Genomic DNA, 19,984 nt, shown 5'->3' with positions numbered 1-19,984 from the left:
TTTATCAATTCTTTTACGTTGTCCAGCCAGCTTTTCTTTGGACGACTCTCTCTTCATGCTCCCTTCAATGTACCTTGAAGGAAGAAATTTCAATTTCAACACCTTACCAATCTGTTACTTCGTATATTATATAATACAGGCGTTACTTCAAAAAAGAAGATGATTACGTTCTACGCGTCATGCCTCTAGTCATGTATGTTAACCAATGACTTAAATTCTGCCAAGTCACTGGTTTTCCTGACTGGCTCACGCAACCCATTCCATGCTTAGCACTAGGGAAGAAGAAGCATTTGTACAAATTGGTTCTTTCTACAATAATATTTACTGTAGATCTAAGATAAAAATAATATATCAAACTGTAAAAGATGGGTAATATTCTTGCCAAAAAAAAAAAACTTTAATTAATTTAGGCTAGAAAGGTGAAAGTATTAAAACACATAAAGTGTACAAAATATATATATATGCTTTACTGAATTATAGAAAAAATAAGGGAGGTAACTATCGTTGCAAAACTCCATATGTTTCTTATAATATAGATCTATGATATGAAACGAAAGTCATGTCGAATAGACAATAGTGTAGTTAAAATAGAATTAAACAGATCTAGATCTAGATCTACATCTAGGCTCTAGATTTGATCTAAACTTAACGAATAAACGGACTTAAGATGTTAATATTTGTAAACTTATTTTGACCTAGATCTATATCAATAAGTATATCTATATAATAATATATATATCTAGTTTATGGATACTTCTTCAGTTAGTGCTAGTGCTAGGAAGTTAAGAAGACTTGAATCTAAAAAGAAAAAGGCTGCAGCTTTTTTACAACTTATTGGACAGCTTCCAGGGCCTAACTCCACACCGGCACAGGTAAACTAAAAAAATCTAGTATCATAGTACTGTACTACTGTATAGTCCTCAATATTGGTCTAGGTATCTTGATTCGGTATTAGTTTACGTGACTAGAAACGCTAAATCAGGTTTCTCTTATATTTTAAGAATATGTAGAAAAAAATGCAGATTACAAATATGTAATTTGATTTCCTCGCAAATAAATAGTTTTTAAAATATATATTTTTAAGTATTATTTCTTATTACCATATATAAGTATAAGGCATAGATCTATTGTCATTGGAAATACGCCATTTTGGTTTTAAGGCTTAATACTAGACTATCTCTCCTAACTATTTTCTGTTGCTTTTTTGTCTTTCTTTCTAGCAGCTATTAGATCTAATATTAAAATTCATTTAAAATGATAGCATAAGAACAAAAAACTCTCTTTAAAAAAAGTTATTGAAAGTTTAATATAGATAAGGGAGATAAATATGCTTAAAAACAACATGGTGGTCAGTAAAGGTATCTGGGCATCTAAACTATTACCGGTTTGGTATAGAACAAACTAAATGACATGACGAAGGACGATTTCAAACTGTTTATATAAATTATACACTAAAGACCTGCCAAAGGCAAACATAAAACATTTATATTACACATGGGCATAAACTAAACATAATTAATAGGCCTAAATGGTTAGACCAAGTTGTACACACAACATCAGGTCTAAATACTACATCTAACAAATAGAAAATTTAATAATGTAAGCCAATCATCTCTTATCAGAACATAAGGAGGGGTATGATACATCAGAAACATTATAAAAATTAATGACAAAGTAATTCTCTAAAAATAAATCAACTAGTTGTTCTACATAAAACTAACATACATTGTTTGAAGAGTTTTGCTCTTTCCTTTCCTTACAAAATCTATAACAATTAAATAGAACAAATCTATACACTGTTTCTTAAAAGCCAGTATCCACACACTGGTTGTAAAAATACATTTACAAGATGGACAGTTAACATTCTATATAGGAACTATTTCGTCTAGTATATACTACAGGTATGCATATTTCCATAAATGAATTCACCTACATGCTGGCTTCTAAAAATAAGAATAGTCCAACAACATGGATGAAAACCGCAGTAGTGATATTCTATATAGACTACTAAATAAAATTACAATCTAATATAAATAAGTAAAATGTGATTACCTGCAACAATATGACAACATGTGGTGTAGAACCAGGCACAAAAAGGGAGTGGAGACAAAGTAGGTCCAGTAACGTACGGACACTACAGTGACAAGAGATGCCGGTAGAATGGACAGTGCCCACGTTTTTCTGCCTTTTTACGCGCAGACACAAGGCGCTACCTAGGGGGAAGGGTCATGTAGATATCGGGGTATGCCAGTGTGGTCTGAAAAAGTATCCGCTCCATTACAATTACTTTTAAAAAAAAAAAAGAACAGACTTACTTAGTCTTAGACTAGACTTAGACTTCAAAGTCAAAGTAACTTTTATTTATTTATAATGAATCTTTTTTATCAACTTATGATCTCACATCTTATCAAGCATCTGAACATATTTATCCATGAGATGAATCAGATGTGTCTATTTTGGATTTTCGGGGTTTATCCCTAGGGTAGGGCCCTAGATCTACTAACTTATGGGGTTTAATCCACGGAGGTGGAGTGAGGCAGGAGACCTTGTTAACAGGGAAAAACGAGAATGTTGGACCAACACCTGTGCAAGGTTAAACCTAAGGGATAGCTCTAAGGCCTGGAGTCTTCTGAGAAATCTCGAAAATGCTGGGCATACGAAAACAGCAACCCCATTATCTTCACCCAGTGGGGTAACCATTTCATCAAAGAAGAAAATTGCCATCTTGTTGAACAAATATTTTGCTAAGATCAACGAGGCTGCCAAGAAGTCCCCAATGTCCAAAGCCATTGATAAAGCTCGCAAAGCTGATGAAAAAAAAAGACAGAGGAACCACAGGCCGAAAGTGCTGAGGGAATGATGAACACACCGTTCTCGATAGGCGAGCTTAATGCTGCCATAAGGAAATGCCAGCTTAAAAAGGCTCCCGGGCCGGATGGTATTACCACCGAAATGCTTAAAAACATGTAGGGGGAAAGGAAGGGCCATGCTCTTGGCATTTGTAAATAGAACCTGGGCAGATGGTCATCCCAGGGCCTGGAAACGTGCCACCATTATTCCTATACCAAAAAAGGGAAAAGATGCTTCCACTGCTGAGGGCTACAGGCCCATCTCACTCACATCTTGTGTGGCTGAAAAAAATGGTTAATGAGCGTCTGGTTTGGTACCTTGAGAGTGCCCGTCTTATAGCTCCAGAACAGGCTGGTTTGAGGGCTGGAATGTCTGCTATAGACCAAGTCAACATCTTTGTGCAGAGCGTAGCAGATGGATTCCAAAGGACCGAAAGCACATACACAGTCTTCATTGACTTAAAACAGGCATATGATAAAGTATGGCGGCCTGGTTTGCTTCATAAGATAAGAGCCGTGGGGGTGCGGGGACGGATATATTACTGGATTAGAGACTTCCTACAAGAGCGTACAATAAGAACAAGGATGTACGGAGAAGTCTCAGGGGAAATTACCCTCGGGCACGGCCTCCCCCAGGGCTCCATCCTGTCATACGCCCTTTTCAGGGCCTTCATAAATGACCTACCAGTTCAGCTAAAATGCCAAAAGCTGCTATATGCTGATGATATTGTCCTTTGGAAATCCGGAAGGAGCGCAACCTCTATATAAAAAGTGTTACAAGAAGATCTCCATACGCTCTGCTAATACACACAAAAATGGAGGCTAGAAATAAACACCTCCAAGGCGGTCTAGTCTCTGTTCACACTCGGGGCTGGCATTCTCGGGCAACCTTTCCAGCTCTCCCTCAATGGAGTGGCTCTCAGCATGGAAAAGCTACTCAAGTACCTTGGTGTAACTTTAGATCGCAAAAATGTGTGAGCACATCCAGGATGTTGTAAGAAAGGCCTCAGGGAAACTTTGCATTGTACGGAAGCTGGCATCCAGGAAGTGGGGAGCCCGAGCAGACATGCTCCGATCTCTGTATTTAGGAGCAGTCCGATCACAGATAGACTACAGCCTACCTGTGCAAATTTATGGCTCTAGGACTGCTCTTGAACAACTTGATAAAATACAGTCCCAAGCACTAAGATTTGTCTGTGGAACCTTTAGGACAAATCCAGATGCAGTCTTTTATGCATCATGCCACTAGATTATCTGATGAAGCTGGCCTCTCCACCAACCGACAAAACATTCAACGCTTTCATCCCCTTCCCCCTTGGTTTCGCCCAATGACCCCAGACATACCCTTGAAATTAGTAGACCCTAATGCCACTAAGCAAAGTCGTTCATCTAACGACCTTCAAATCCTAGCTCTGGAGACCATTAATACCTTCAAGCCCAGTGCTATTTTTGCATACACTGATGGGTCGGCATCAATAGGTTCTGGAAGAGCAGGCTATGGATCCTACATCAACTTTCTTGGCTCTTACACAGTCAAAATCTTTGGACCATGTGATAGTGTTTGCAGTTTTGATGTGGAGACCATGGCAGTCTGTGAAGCCTTAAAAGTCATTGACTCTCAACTCGGCGAGGGACATTTGAGGGCAACACAGATTGTTGTGGTCACTGACTCAAAATCTGTACTACAGGCTTTGCAAAGCCCCGGACCATGGCCCCCCAATATCAACACTGTCATCATGACTTCACGTAACATAAAACAACGCTATGGCACCCCTGTAATAATGCAGTGGGTACTGAGTCACATAGGTGTGACTGGCAACACAATTGCAGACTCTTTGGCCCACCAGGGAGGGCAAATTCCACCCACTGAACAGGCTGTAAGCTTTCATCAAGCCCTGGCTATAATACAAAAAACAGAAATGGAAAAGTGGTTTGAGTGCTGGGACAAGTCCCAAAAAGCCAGTGAAGTCTGGGAGCGCTTGAGGCGCCCTGACCGCACTTCCCCGTGGTGGAGGCTGTCCAGGCCTGAGCAAGCTATTAAAGCACAGTGCTGGACAGGCCACTGTCATGTTGGCTCATATTTCTCACGGCTATGGCCAAATTTTGATTCACTGTGCCCCCGCTGCAGGGAAGAAGAGGAAACCGTACCTCATATTCTATTTGACTGCCCCAGACTTGCTGATCTCCGTCTCATAGGTCTGGGAAACCCAAAATTCTCGACCTGTATGGCGACAGCAGGGTTTCTGTCCAGGGCTTTTGCAAGAGAGGATTTGAGCCTCTCAAGCCCTCACTCTACTGGAGTTTGATGATGATGATGATGACTAACTTATGGGGGAAATATTCTAATTCTACTAGGTCTAGCATAGCAAGGTATAGATTCTAGAGCTATAAAAATAGCTGTTAGAGATCATTTTATTAAATTAATATATTATATATTAGTCTTGTACATGTTTCATTTTTGACACATTCAGTCATTTGGTTTTTATTTTTCACTAAATCAACAATCTGATAACAAAAATTCTACTAAATACCAAGTTGGGTAATTTTAAAATTAGGCATAAGTATGTAGTAATGATACTGTAATGGCCTCCTGTGGTCAGATTGGCTTGGTGGTTACTTCAAATTTACACCATTCACAGCAATTAAATTACCATATTTATGATATGTGGAAAAAAATTAGGAGCAGGTTAAGAGAGAGTAAACCTAATCCATTTATTTTGTTGTGTCAAAGAAAGTAACTTATTGTGTTTGTTAATGGTTTAATAAATGAAACTGTGTGTTCTAAGTCCTTTCCAATCCTTGATGTTTCCTGTCATTTTTGTTCTCTGCTAAAGGTTTGTGTTGAGGAGTAGAATTGTCATTGAAAATGTTTTTCTTAAAAAGATTTAATATATAGATCATTTGAAAAATTCTTCAAATATACCCTAGTGAAAAAAAAATATTTTAAACATTTTGAAAACGAAAGCTAATTCAACTTTTTTTTTTGTTTAATCTGTCGCATATTCAATCCATGGAACAACTTTTTTTCAACAAACATCTGAAGAAAATGGACCAAGTAAGGGGAGACGGTGAATCACAAAATGCTCTGCAAACTGAGGATGTTTTAACAGAAATGAGAAAAGCTATGCGTGAGAGACAAAAGAAAAGCATGGTTGGTTTTTCAAATTCGTTAAATTTCAGCCTGGTGATTTAGGCAATAATTAGTAAATAAGAGAATAATTTATTCAGATGGGGAAAATGTTTTTAGTTTTTAATATAAAATAATTTGTTTGGTTTTGGTTTGTTAGCAAACACATAGCCTTCTTAAAGGACTATTGTTAATATGTATTATAATTAATTGTATTTTTAACACTTGCAATGTTATGCAATGTTTTGCAAATCTTTTTATCATAATGATGATCAGGGCTTTTTTTGTGATGGTATGCACCGGTACGGCGTACCGGCACCTTTTTGAATGTGGGGAAAAAATTATTGCTTTTTGTTTCATTTTAATGTATATAATTAATTTATTAGTAGTTAAAGGTTAGGCAATCAGTCACTGAGTACCTGCACCTAATCACTGAGTACCGGCACCTTCTGTTCTTTACAAAAAAAGCACTGATGATGATTATAAAAAAGATTTTATTGTATATGACCATGGTTTGGGGAAGCATGTGAGCTAAGATAAAAAAAAAAATCTTATAGTTTATGTTGACATCTTGAATCATTCAAAATGAATTATTAGAAGAAAATTCAATTGTTTAATTTTTTAAATTACAATTTTCAAAGTTCTTTTATTTTATCTAGCAAAAACCTAAAGTTTATTTAACTTTGGAGAATACTGTTGCTTTTCGGCCTTTACCTGAAGAACCAATTAATAAAGATGAATTGCCTCCTTTATATGTAATGGATTTACAGCAGCTGCTTCTCAATGGCATTCAAGGCAATATGGCCAGTTACAAACCAAGGTAACATCAAAAGTAAACATTGGTTATAAATATTTAAATATTTGAATGCTTTTCAGTAAAAATATTCTTTTCATTACTTATAAATACGTGAAATATTGTGCACTTACTGTTTTCAAAATATAAAAAACCTGGCATCTTAAATTTTCTATCAATTGCTAATTTCTTCTTTTATTGAATTTCTACTATTTTTGACAAAGGTGACCAGATGATGGCTTGAATATATATGTCTATGTTATATATGTATTAGTTAATGGAGTAAAAAGTAATGGAAAATTACACAAATCTGAATTTCTAAAGTTTTCTTTGGCAGATGGTGCAAGATACTGCGAGTGGGCAAAGTTTCATCTGTTATATTGATCCTGGTTGAAGGCTTAAGTTACTCAGACTACATAGAGAACAAACACTTTTTCCCGTACATCACAGAAACTTTTCCAGATGTAAGCTTTAAGTTTCACTTTTGTTCTTCCAGAAAATTTTGTTATTTAATAATATTCATAACTTATTTTAAAATACCTATTTCACCAAGAGCTAAAATTCAGCATTTGTTTTACAAAGTGCATTTGATCAGCTAATTTTATTCAAAACCAACTTGACTTCAATGCAATGTGGTGAGAACAGAACTCTTAAAGCTAAGTAATCAGAGAAAATCTGAAACCATGACTTTGGGGTTCTTCTGGATTATCGCAGTTATCAAGAAGGCAAATTATTGAGAAAATATTAAATTAGCTACTAAGAACGAACAAATTTTCCTGTTCATACAGATTGGAGAAGTCAGCATGTGAAGCTGACAAAATCTTAATAAAGGAATTTCAAAATGGTGCAAGGAAAAATGAATATGCCAGACCCCTACCTTGGACACTACCAGGCTGTCAGCCACAAAGAGGTGTATCTTTAACTATTGACTTAAGTTCTCACCCTTTTCAAACTGCTGCAGATGTGTATAATGAACAATCTTTCAAATAAAAATTAGCTGTAATGGAGGGAAGTCAATGATATATTTGATAACAAATAAAGACTTTCAAAAGTTGGCTACTAAAACCTAAGAGCTTTACTTCTAGCAAACCAGTTGTAAAATAACTCTGAAATTAATTTGACTAGTTTGTCATTGATCTATTTTTTTTTTTTTTTTTTTTTTTTTAATGTTTTGTTTCAGTATGTTGAGATGATAAGTCCAGCCCAATATTCACAGTCTATTGATTCTGAACTGTACAATGTTCCACTTAGTGTCTCACAGCTAAAGAAAGTCAATGTGCGAGGTAACAGAGTGGTTTCCTAGCAGCATAACTGTTGAAATATTTTATAGTTTTATCAACTATTTATTAGGATAAAATTTGTGTTAAATATATGTCTCTATAATCTGTTTTTCTCTATAAAATCTTGTTATAGTTTGGCTGGAAAACTATTTTAAAATATTAGGTTTTTTTTTTATCACTGAGTTGTGTAATGTTTAAAATGTGTCACATTTTGGTTTGGATTATTTGAATAAGAAATGTATTTTAAAAAATATAGCACAGATTAATGTTGAGTAAATTACCAAGGCATAAGCACTGGAATGGTAGAGGATAGGGTTGGAGATCAAATGAGTGACCAAGAGAGACAACTGTAACCAGAACTAAAATCTTCTGTGTCAATTGTCCCATGTTAAAGCTCATACAGTTCACATTTTTGTATCAACAGTTTCAGAATTTATTTGAAACTTAAAATTCTGACTGCTGGAAAATAAATATGAATCCTTTTGACCTAAAATTATACTGATTCAGCTCTGCATGCAAGCTCAATATGTTTTCTTGTATCATTCCATCAGTTCCAAAGTCAATTAGAGCTGTGGTCTCTTCTAAAATTGCAACACTTGAATCTAAACCTGGTGAAAAGTTGTCTAGAAAATGTCTGCTACTCAGCACTTATCAAATGATGCTTGAAGGTTATCCATTACCAATACACACAAATGATGGTAATTTGTCTTTCTACTTTCATTTTAAAGAGTAAAGTTATATGCATTTTTGTTGACCAATATGACACAGTAACATAATTTTACTAGATTTTAATAGTAGTTTTTTTTTAACATAATATTAAAGCCATTTAGTTTTTCAATCACTTCTTTTTAGCACACTAGAAGAATGTCAATATTAAGTCAGTTTAGAATCTTTATCATTGGCATCATAACTATTTTTTATTTCTCTTGCCCCTTCCCCCAGGAATTTTTTTCTGCACTAAAGTTGCTTTGAAACACACAAATGTATCAGTCTTCTTTTTTTATGCCCTAAACCTTGATATAATTGTAAATGTATCAGCCTTCTTTTCTGCCAGGCAAAGTCAAATTGGTTTAATTCTATGTGCTTTCTGTTAAATAAAATTTAGTCTTTTTTTCTTGTTTCAAATGCATTGAACTAAGCAGCAGATATTTTATAATATTCTTTTTTTTTTTCCCCTTAAGGTAAATACAAAAATTTTGTATTTTCAAAACAGAAATATAAACAAGTTACAGATGCAAGTCCACTGTTTGCATTAGATTGTGAAATGGTATTGACTTATTTTCATACTTCTAATAATAGTTATCTTAGCAAATGGCTTTTGTTTACAAGAAAAAAATGAAGTCATAATTAAAATTCAAAAACAGAATGAATTGTAAAGAGGTTTGAAATTTTTAATGATTTATGAACCAAACTGTTTTGATGATTTAAGCTCTCTTGTTACAACTGGCCTTTTCCTCATTTCTTTGCCAGTGCTTGACAAGTATACATAAGAATGAATTGACTAGAGTCTCAGTGGTAGCAGAAGATGGTATCTTGCTGTATGACACACTGGTGAAACCAAGAAATAAAATTATCAATTATTTGACAAGGTAAAAAGAAGGTGTAAACAATGTGTGCTGGTACAGATAAACCTGTAGGAACATGCTGACTGCTAGTATAATAATATCCCCTCTTCCCTGAACCTGGTTTATGAGTCGTGGCTCTTCTGATTGGAGATCTTTTTGCATGTCTATGGTTACACAAACAACTTTTTGTCATTATTTAGTTAGAGAAAAATTATCTAGACGTTTTCAAAATAAATCACTAGCTATGTCCAGAAGTTTGATCCCAAAGTTTTAAGGCTGTTGTAGAGTATAAAAATGGGGGTTTAAGTAGAAATTCCCCTTTCAGACCATGTGGTCTATAGGGCAGATGATGTTAAGGTCATCTGTTTTTTTGGCCAACAGTTAATGAGCAGGGTGTCATATGGCCAGCACAAAGACCATCCGCCCTTACTTTCCCCAACAAAGCCAGGTCATAGAGTAGGGTGGACTCAGTGGTGCCCTAAAAATGCTGAGGTTCAAATTCCCAATCTTTACAGAGATTCGAACCCAGGACCCCATGTTCAGAAGCCAAGCACATAACCACTCAGCCACCACCCCAAAAATGGGGGATTAGTATGATAAATTTAGTACTATTATGATTATAGTTTTGTAATTTTGTGATATAAAATGCATTTTGCATTTTCTTGTGACATTTTGTGAAAAATTTACACTATTTTTTTATTTTTGTCATTTTAAGTATATTTGAGGTTTGTTAACATTTCAAAATATTTTCCAATTATTTCAACTGTATCCAGGTTCAGTGGTATTACGAAAGAAATGTTAGAGTCAGTCACCACTAGAATAGAGGATGTTCAGAAGAAACTCCAAGAGATTCTCCCTGCTGATGCTATTCTGTGTGGACAGTCTCTTAATAGTGATCTTGTTGCATTGAAGGTTGAAATCAAGATTGATCTTTTTTTCTTAGCAATTTTGAAACAGTGTACATCCTAGTTATATTGGATAATAAAAACACATTTTAAATGTTTAGAAGCTATTGTCTACAAACAAATTGTCATCACCTTTTCTATAATGCATTACAGATGTTCCATAAAAATATAAACTAATTTACTATTGATAAAATGACTGGTCCTTTACCACCTTCCTGTGTACTTTAGTCTTTTGGACTGTTGGGGCATCACACATGATCTGTTTACTCTCTCCAGTTCTGTCTTTTAGCCAGGATTAAAGTCTTTTTCATTATCATGAACATGAACAGGCCAATACATTCTTTAATGCCTTCCCATTGATTCTTTTGTCTGCCTATCTTTCTTTTCCCTTGTACTCACTGATCCATGGTGGCTGAGTGGTAAAGCGCTTGGCTTCCAAACTGGGGGTCCTGAGTTGGAATCCTAGTGGTGATAGGAATTTTTAATTTTGGGATTTTTAGGGTGTTCCTGAGTCCCACCCATCACTAATAGGTACCTGACATTTGTGGGGGGAAAAGTAAATGTGGTTGGTTGTTGTGTTTGACCACATGACACCCTTGGGCCACAGAAACAGATGACTATTACATCATGTGCCCTATAGACTGCATGGTCTGAAAGGGGAACTTTACTTTTACACTGATCCACAAGTTTACAAAGACATTTTGTTTGACAATGTCTTTGATGAATAGAAATAGTCTAGTGTGATGTTTAAAATATAGCCTACACATTTTACAATACTGATGTATAATTTGTTTGTCATTGTTGATTGACCAAATCCTAAATTCCTCTCATTTTTATCTTATTTTATTTTTTATTTTTACAGATGTTTCACCCATATGTCATAGACACAAGTGTCATTTTCAATTTATCTGGCAACAGAAATGTTAAGGCTTCACTTCGTAAACTGTCTTCATTCTTCTTAAAGTGAGACATATTTTGGGGATAAAAATTATGAAACAAGTTTATATTTTCATACGAACTACATATTATTTTTTTCATTGTTAAAATAGAGAGGTCAGATGTCCCCGTCAAAAACCTATAATTCGGGATATTACTCCTCCGGTGTCTTCAAAATGTGTTACGCCTCTGGTGACTATATCCTCCAGTCTGCTTAAAATAATGCACCTTAACGCCCAGTCATGCAGTAACAAAATATAAAATATCACTGATGATAGCTACGACATCGTTTTCCTTAGTGAGACATGGTTTAAAGAAGTTGGTGATGAGCCAAGAACCACTGAACTAACGCCACCAGGCTTTATTTTAAAGAGTCTCCCTCAAAAAACAGGCAGCGGAGGGGGTCTAGCAATACTGTACAGAGATAGTCTAGCCAAGTATGTAACAATAAGACCTGAAAGCTATTTGTCATAGGCAATGTGAACTTGCATTTTGACAGTGAAAATGAGACATACGCGATGTCGATGAAAAATGCGCTAAAGGATCGCAACTTAGACCAACTGATAAATGTTCCGACACACGTCAAAGGCCATACTCTTGACTGGATTGTTACAAATGCAAGTGAGCTTATAGCCAAACTCAATGTCTCAGACCGCGGCTTGTCAGATCATTTTCTTGTACACTTTGAAATGCGCCTATCAAAAGCAAAAAAGCCAAAGAAAAACGTGACTTCCCGTAAGCCATAGATATTGCCTCCTTCAAAATGGACGTGACCTCTTTGCTGTTGCAACAGAGCAAAACAGACGTTCTCAGCAATTACAATTCTTGCTTGAAAAGGTTGCTGGACAGCCATGCACCTCTTGTCACTCGTACAGTCTCAGTTAGGCCATCTGCACCCTGGTTGACGGAAGACATAAAGACTGCCAAACTTATTCGCCGACGTGCCGAACGTACATTTCAAAAGACAGGTCTGACGATACATCGACAAATATACATACTAGAAAAAAAACAAGGTTAACCGTATGATTAGAGATGCAAAAGCTAGTCATATTCGACAAAAAATCAAAACTTCTGATTCTTCCAAGGAGCTGTTTAGGATCACCGCTGAAATGTTAGGGGGAGCAAATAACGAATGTTTGCCGTCATTTATCCCAGTATCTGAACTTCCTAATTCCTTCAATAGATTCTTCATTGGGAAGATTGAGCAGATTAGAAATGACATGCCATCCCTCTCATCACAGCTTGACCACTCTCCAATTTTTCAAAATACTCCTTTTTGCGAGTTTCAGCGTGTATCTGAAGATTATGTCAAAAGTACTATTTTAAAGATGCCAAATAAGTCATGTGACCTTGATCCTATTCCAACTTCCTTGCTCCTTGAATGTTTAGATGAGCTTGTACCTAAAATTACTAACATTGTGAACTCTTCACTGACTTCAGGCATTGTACCACAGCAATTTTAGCATGCACTTGTCAGGCCCTTATTAAAGAAATCCAGTCTTGACCCGGAATGTCTAAAAAACTATCACCCGGTATCAAATCTTCCCTTCCTGTCAAAGCTTCTGGAGCGCATCGTGTTAGCACAAATTCTTTCTCATCTTGAACAGTACTGTCTCTTGGAAGAATTTCAATCTGCATATAGGAAGTGCCGTAGCACAGAGACAGCAGTGGTCAGGGTACTAAACGACTTACTTCACAATTCCGACAAAAGCCACATATCAATTCTTTCCATGCTGGACTTGTCTGCAGCCTTTGATACACAAAACCATGAAATTATGATGGCCAGATTCTCTGCAACTTTTGGTTTAGCAGGAGTCGTCCTAAAGTGGCTTGGATCCTACCTGACGGAACGCACCCAAAGTGTCGTTGTTAGCGGGACGGAATCAACAAGCTTACTTTCGAAGTACGGAGTACCCCAAGGATCAGTTCTAGGCCCAGTACTGTTCACTATGTACACATATCCACTCAGCGGTGTCATACGGCCAACCGGCATCTTATACCATTTCTTTGCCGATGACTCACAGTTATACGATTCATCAGTACCCTCAGAGGTGTCGCATCTGGCAGAGAAAATCAGTAGTACCGTTACAAGGGTGAGCGATTGGATGGTTGAAAATAAACTCACGATGAACGAAGACAAGACAGAAATAATTAAGATTGGCACTAGGAACAATGTCTCAAAAGTTGAAAGCACAGATTCTCTCTTTATCATGAACTGCCACGTTCCTTTTGTCCATGTAGTGCGGAATCTTGGAGTTTTCTTTGACTCAACACTATCTTTCGATCCACACATAAGTCAGCTTTGCAAAGGTCTTTATCTGCAGCTGTGCAGATTAGGCCAGATCCGACCATATTTAAAACGCTAGCTGTGGCATTCATACTCTCCCGCCTTGACTACTGCAACGCTGTGCTAGCAGGTATACCTGATGACAAAATAGCCAAGCTGCAACGTATACAGAACAACGCCGCTCGAATAGTCCTTAAAAAAACTAGACAAGATTCTGCTACTACGCTGTTGCGCACGCTCCATTGGCTTCCCGTGAAAGCGAGAATCGATTACAAGGTCGCCACACTTTGTCATCAGTGTATATATAACAATGAGATGCCCTTGTACCTTAGCGAACTGATTACTCCATATGTCCCCCAGAGAGCCCTGCGCTCAATGGACTCAACGCTTTTAGTAGTGCCACGTTTCTCCCTCAAAAGCTACGGTCTGCGTGCTTTTTCAGTTCACGGACCAAAGGTTTGATTTTACTAAAGGTGTTACTCTAGTCAAATGTGAATATTCATTTGTTATGAATCTCACTGCTCTATTTTGTGTCTGTTCCAGTTTCTTAATGTTTTCTTGAGTTGAGGGGTCCCAAACGGAGGATGCATATTCTATTATTGGCCTAACCAAGGTTAAATAACATTTTAGTTTTATGTTCTTATTTGATTTATAGAAATTTCTTTTAATAAATCCTAGTGCTTTGTTGGATTTTTTTGTAGTTTCATCAATATGTGGATTCCATGACAGTTTTTCATTTATTATAACACCTAGGTATTTTGCGTTTTTAGTCTGTGTTACTGGTTTGCCATGAATAAGATAAGTGGAATTAATTTGTTTTAGTTTTTTTGTTACTCTTAACAACTGACATTTTTCTGGGTGGAAAGACATGCTCCAATTTGATTCCCATTTCTGTAATTCATCTAATTCTCTTTGTAAAATATCTGTGTCTTGTGTTGTTTTTATTGTTCTATATATTATGCAATCGTCTGCAAATAATCTGACTTTTGTTCCTGAACTAATGCAATTTGGTAAATCATTTATGTAAATTAAAAATAGTAGTGGACCCAAGACTGTTCCTTGAGGTACACCTGAGTTTACTGTTATCGGTGTTGATTTAGAGCCATTTATTATTACAGTTTGTTCTCTCCCTATCAGAAAATCTTTAATCCACTGATGCAGTGGACCATTAATGCCGAAGTATTTTAATTTTTTAAGCAAACTATGGTGGTGAACTTTGTCAAAAGCCTTAGAAAAATCTAGTAAGATAGCATCTATTTGTTCACTATTATCTAAACCTTTTGAAAAATCATCAATTAGTCCTATTAGTTGTGTTTCACATGATCTATAGAGTTCTTCATTGTAATGCTCTTGTATTGAACTTTTTGAAATAATATTTTTTATTCAGTCGAAATATTCAAGGAAGTAAAGATGGTCATTGTTCAACAGAAGATGCCCTAGCAACATTAGATTTGGTGAAGCTGAAGCTTAGTAAAGGTATGCTTACCAACATTTGAGATTATTTTCACTTTGTTCAGATTTTCTATATTATAGCTGGAATACATCTGTTGGTTATACTTGTGGTCATCTGTTGTTTTTTTTTTGTTGTTGTTTCTGTCAGGTCTAGAATTTGGTGATGCCACATTGAATGGTATATACTTTCCTGATATCCAGACCTACTTCATGGAGGAGGTAGACAACTCATGCAAAGCAGTGACTGAAAATGTGGAGAAAGAGATACCTGAAAAGAAAAATAATTCTGTTGTCATACATGATAAGGGAGATGACAATGGAATAATGACTGAAAAAAGACTTAGTAATGTGGTTTCTGAACAAATGGATAAATCAGTTGATATACCATCAAGAGTTTCTGTTAAAAGAGACTTGGATGGTAATAACAAAAACACAAATAATATTGACAATGTTAAGACTCTTATGGGTGGAGATTCTGGAAACACAGCCTCTTCCTGTTCCTCCGATAGCTCTTGTGAGGAGTCAGAGAAAGAAGAATGCAATGAACCACCATCATCAAAGAAAGCTAGAACATGTGAACCAAATCAACCTTTGTCAGTTTCTAATGACTCTGTACAAGAGTTGTCCAGAGAGAAGCTGGACATCCTTATTGAAGAATGTGTGGGAGACATGTACCAGTCTACTACTAAGAAAGTCAAGATTCAACAATCATGTCTTTTTAGCCAACAGAATAGTGTCCATGTGCAACACAGCTTCTTTAAATTGGTGTATGATTCTGGCAGATCAGGTACATGACCTTGTCTACATTCTTACAATGGAACCAATTAATTGAGGAAAAAAAATGTAGAATTTTTCTACTTAAATTGTAAATTTTAGTTATTTCTGTGTAAAGTTATAAAATTTGGGTTGCCCTTACCAGCATTTTCAATTATGATTTTTAATATTTTAATATTCATAGAGCTTTTCCAAAGAACAAAAACAGACTACTTTTACGAATGTCTATGCCAGGTCTATCTCATGATTTATTATATTTTTATGATATGTTACATTATTATTTATATGAACTCAATCCAAAGCTCTCCAACCAAGATTCAGTCCTTTTGTCTTATGCTTAAGAGAGAATGATCAATATTAAATTTTCCTTTCTTTACTTATTAGTAGGAAATGAATTAAGGTCAAGTTCTATTTTTGTTTACAGCCTGTTTAATTGACAGAGCTGCAACAACAGAGCAATATGCTAGGGATCCAATTGAAAAACTAACAGTTTCAACAGACACTGAAGCCAGACGATGTGCCAAGTCCATGGTGCAGTCCAAAGAATTCATCTGGGCGCGCTTTCATAGTTATGCTGAAGAAACTAACTCTGATTGTAACAAACAAGTAATTAAGTTTTCTAACATCTTTAGCATAAAACAGTTCTTTTCATGGACAAAGTTTGTGAGTCTCACATCATAAAGAGAAAAAACTTTTTAATGAAACTATTGTAGTCTTACATTTGTTACAAATTCAAATAAACAGAACATGGTGTAACAATTGACAAAGCATCCATTTTCTTAACTATTTGTCTCTAAAATCATAAATAGTTTTTCTGTTTGAAAAAAAACAAAACAATTTCAATGTTTGTTTTTTTGTTTTTGTATACTTTTATTATTTTTCTGTCTGTTTTTTAATTGCTTTAAGTTGTTACCTTAGTTAAACATGCCGATTTGATTCTAACATGTTTTTACTGACAACAAAGTGCTTAAAAGCAGTCACTTTAATTATTTCATTTTATTATTGGCTTGTATAGATTCTACAAAATGAGTGTGAAAAAAAAATATTTTTCTACAAAAATTAGTTTTTCACAATTATGCAATTTCAATAGGTCAAATCACTGTATATACTTCAATGTTATCCCATTTCTAATATATTTTTAAAAGCCATTGTTTATTGATTTGAAAAAGCTACTATATGGTACTGTAAGTTAGTCAAGAAAGCAAAAAAGTTTAAAAAGTTAGCTGAAAGAGTTATAATTTTGTTATTATCAAATCAGCTAAATTGAATGGGAAGCCATTGTTTGAACAATTTAAAACTTGCACATTGTCAGAATAAGCCAATGTCAGAAATCTGAGAATAGCATTATTTTATATCGTAAATACAAAAGACATGACTTAAGCATTAAAAAATCTGATATGCATTTTGAGAAAAAATTTACATGATGGTAATTACCTAATGAAAATATTTTTTTTTCTATCAATTTTCTCAGAAATTAATGAAGAAAATTGACAACAGAGTGAGAAGTGTGATGAAGCACGCCAAGCCCAATGCCCTGGTGACTGTAGTATTTACAGGCAGAGAAAATGACCAAAATACGCCTCACAACATGGCTACTTTTGTCAGCTCAACGTGATATGAGCACCAGGAGTTGCAGTTCTTGATACCAGCCTATTTTAGTTGATGTCTGTTTTTTGCACACAAATCTAATGCTACTAAATAAAAAAATCCAAATGACTTTTTACTTAATAAAGCAATTGAGGTTTAATTTTTGTATCTCCTGATCAATGTCATCTCCATGTTGATTTAAGACTAAGACTGCTTTATTGATCCTTACGGAAATTTGTTGTGATTATAAGGACTCTTTCCTCATATAAAGACAACACAACAGAAAAATACACATAAATACAACAGACAACATAAAGAGTTCATTCAGTGACTACACACAGTTATCTTGGTGCATTTCATATTCCCTGATCAATGAGTGGCGGTGATAGAGTCTGACCGAGTGAGGTACGAACGAGTTTTTGTACCGCTCCGTTCTTGTTTTGATTGACAGCAGTTGCCCATGTCGCGACGACCTGGCGTAGTTCTGATAGAGCGGGTGGTCATTGATAATGAATTATCTTGCCTGTATTAAATTTATTAATTGGACTAACCATAGATATAATTCATTAGATCCTTTTTTTTTTTAATACATAAAAAAACATATTTTTAAAAGTGCACCATTTTTGAGAGTACTAAAAAGAGACGCAGAGGAAGACCAAAAAGAACATGGCGATGCAGTATACTAGAGGAAGCAAGAGGATCGGAAGGAACTGGGAAGCCATAAATAAATAGCAAAAGACAGTGGAGAGTGGCGTGTTTTTAAGGAGGCCTTATGTTCCATGAGGAACTCAAAGGAAAGATGATGATGAAAAAGAGAAACTGTTTCATTAATTTTCCAAATGGTTAATTCTGAATTTAATGCTCGACACTTTCATTTCTTTTATACATTCTTTTTTTTGTGCACTCAAAATTTGTATTTTTAAAGATATTTTAAATTGTATTTTTGAAAATGTAAAATACTGTTTAGTTTTATTATGGTCTCCTGGAAATGGAAATGAGATGAATGCCTGGACATAAGCTGACGTCAGACTGATGTCGTCTACACATCAGTTCCCCCCCCCCCCCCCATGCAGCTGATGTATCCAAAGGAGCGACAATTGATTGATAGTACAGTTTTGGGTCAGTGGCATCTGCCAGGGTGTAGCACTGAGTGCTGCAAACTGTCTAAGGGTTGCTGGCTCCTGATTTTTTTTTTCAGGGTTGACTCCCAAAGCCTTTCCCTGGTATGGTTAAGAAGTCTCCTCAAGAGCTTGAAAATTTATATTTCAAACAAGCAAAATATTTTTAAAAAAACTTATCTAATGGAAAGAACTCAGCACTTAAAACTATATATATCTCAATAATGTAAAAGTTATTTCCCTTTTCAATGTCAAAACAACATAATTAATAATAGTTAATTGACTAATTAGTTAATTTTTTAATTGGTTTATGTTTTATTAGGTACTCCGGTACAATAAATAATTGTTTAAAGTTTCAACTTGATCCAAGAATGGGCGTAGAAGAAATAACATGCACAATTATCTAAAGGGATGAAACTGTACATATTTAGCCATATCTGTGAAAACTGAAGGTTTAAATTCCCTTGTTGGTATCAACCAAAATAATGAATTAGTTAATTTTTTTACTGATTGTGTCTTGTCTATATCAAGGAATAATTGTGCAGTTTCAACTTGATCATCCTAGAATTGAGTGTGGGAGAAATAACATACAAACTTTTTTTTTACCAGACAGAATAAATTTATATAAGCGTTGTAAAAACACAGTCTACAAATATAGATCTGCCAATTTTGGTCTTTTCATAGTTTATCATCATGAAAGCAGTACTAAATGATCTTTGGCATTTGTTGTCTTCTTCTTGACATGGGTTCACATCCTAATGCTCCCAAAATTTTGTGCACAATTTTTTTTTTTTCAAAACAAATGGTTCTGAAGAGACATAGTGTCGGACTATTGAAGTTTTTCAAAACATTTAGTTTTTGGTTTTAATGGAAAAGGAAACCTAAAAATCTGGTCAGCATTTTTTCCCTATTATTCATTACTTTATAAAAAAAATTAACTAAATAAATTTTAAATAAGCACTTCTCTTCTAGCATTTGTTTCTTTTTTTAGAACATTTAATTCTTCAATTTTCTTTGCACATTAAAATTTAAAACTATTTTACTTTAAGTTAGTTATAGTACCTAAAATTTTTAGGTGGCCATATTATTTTGTAAGTATCATTAATTGAAATTCTAAAACAATTCAGTCAAATTTTTAATGAAACTGACTGAATAGTAGAATGCTTTAAAGCTGAAAAAGAAAACACTTGTTCCATTAGAAAAGAATTGTTACAAAAATGTAGGTATATAGATCTATATAACCTTTAAATTTTGTCTGTAATTCAGACATAAAAGAATTAATATATAATCTTTAAATTTTGTGTGCAATTC

General features: G+C 35.0%; 1 protein-coding gene across 1 annotated transcript; it reads left to right on the top strand.

Moving 5' to 3' along the window:
- Positions 1–523: 523 nt before the first annotated feature.
- On the top strand, positions 524–19,639 carry LOC106057085 (uncharacterized). Its single transcript, XM_013214139.2, has 14 exons — positions 524–872; positions 5,893–6,000; positions 6,636–6,796; positions 7,107–7,233; positions 7,950–8,052; positions 8,601–8,747; positions 9,231–9,316; positions 9,520–9,638; positions 10,388–10,526; positions 11,382–11,482; positions 15,130–15,218; positions 15,343–15,981; positions 16,393–16,574; positions 17,440–19,639. Exons 1-14 carry the CDS (start codon positions 747–749, stop codon positions 17,581–17,583), a joined length of 2,271 nt encoding a protein of 756 aa, XP_013069593.2. The 5' UTR covers positions 524–746; the 3' UTR covers positions 17,584–19,639.
- The last annotated feature ends 345 nt before the right edge of the window (positions 19,640–19,984 follow it).

The sequence above is a fragment of the Biomphalaria glabrata genome, chromosome 2, assembly GCF_947242115.1.
Source record: "Biomphalaria glabrata chromosome 2, xgBioGlab47.1, whole genome shotgun sequence".
Classification (NCBI taxonomy): Eukaryota; Metazoa; Mollusca; class Gastropoda; family Planorbidae; genus Biomphalaria; species Biomphalaria glabrata.
The sequence above is the reverse complement of the archived record's forward strand: the minus strand, read 5'-3'. Positions and strand labels throughout refer to the sequence as shown.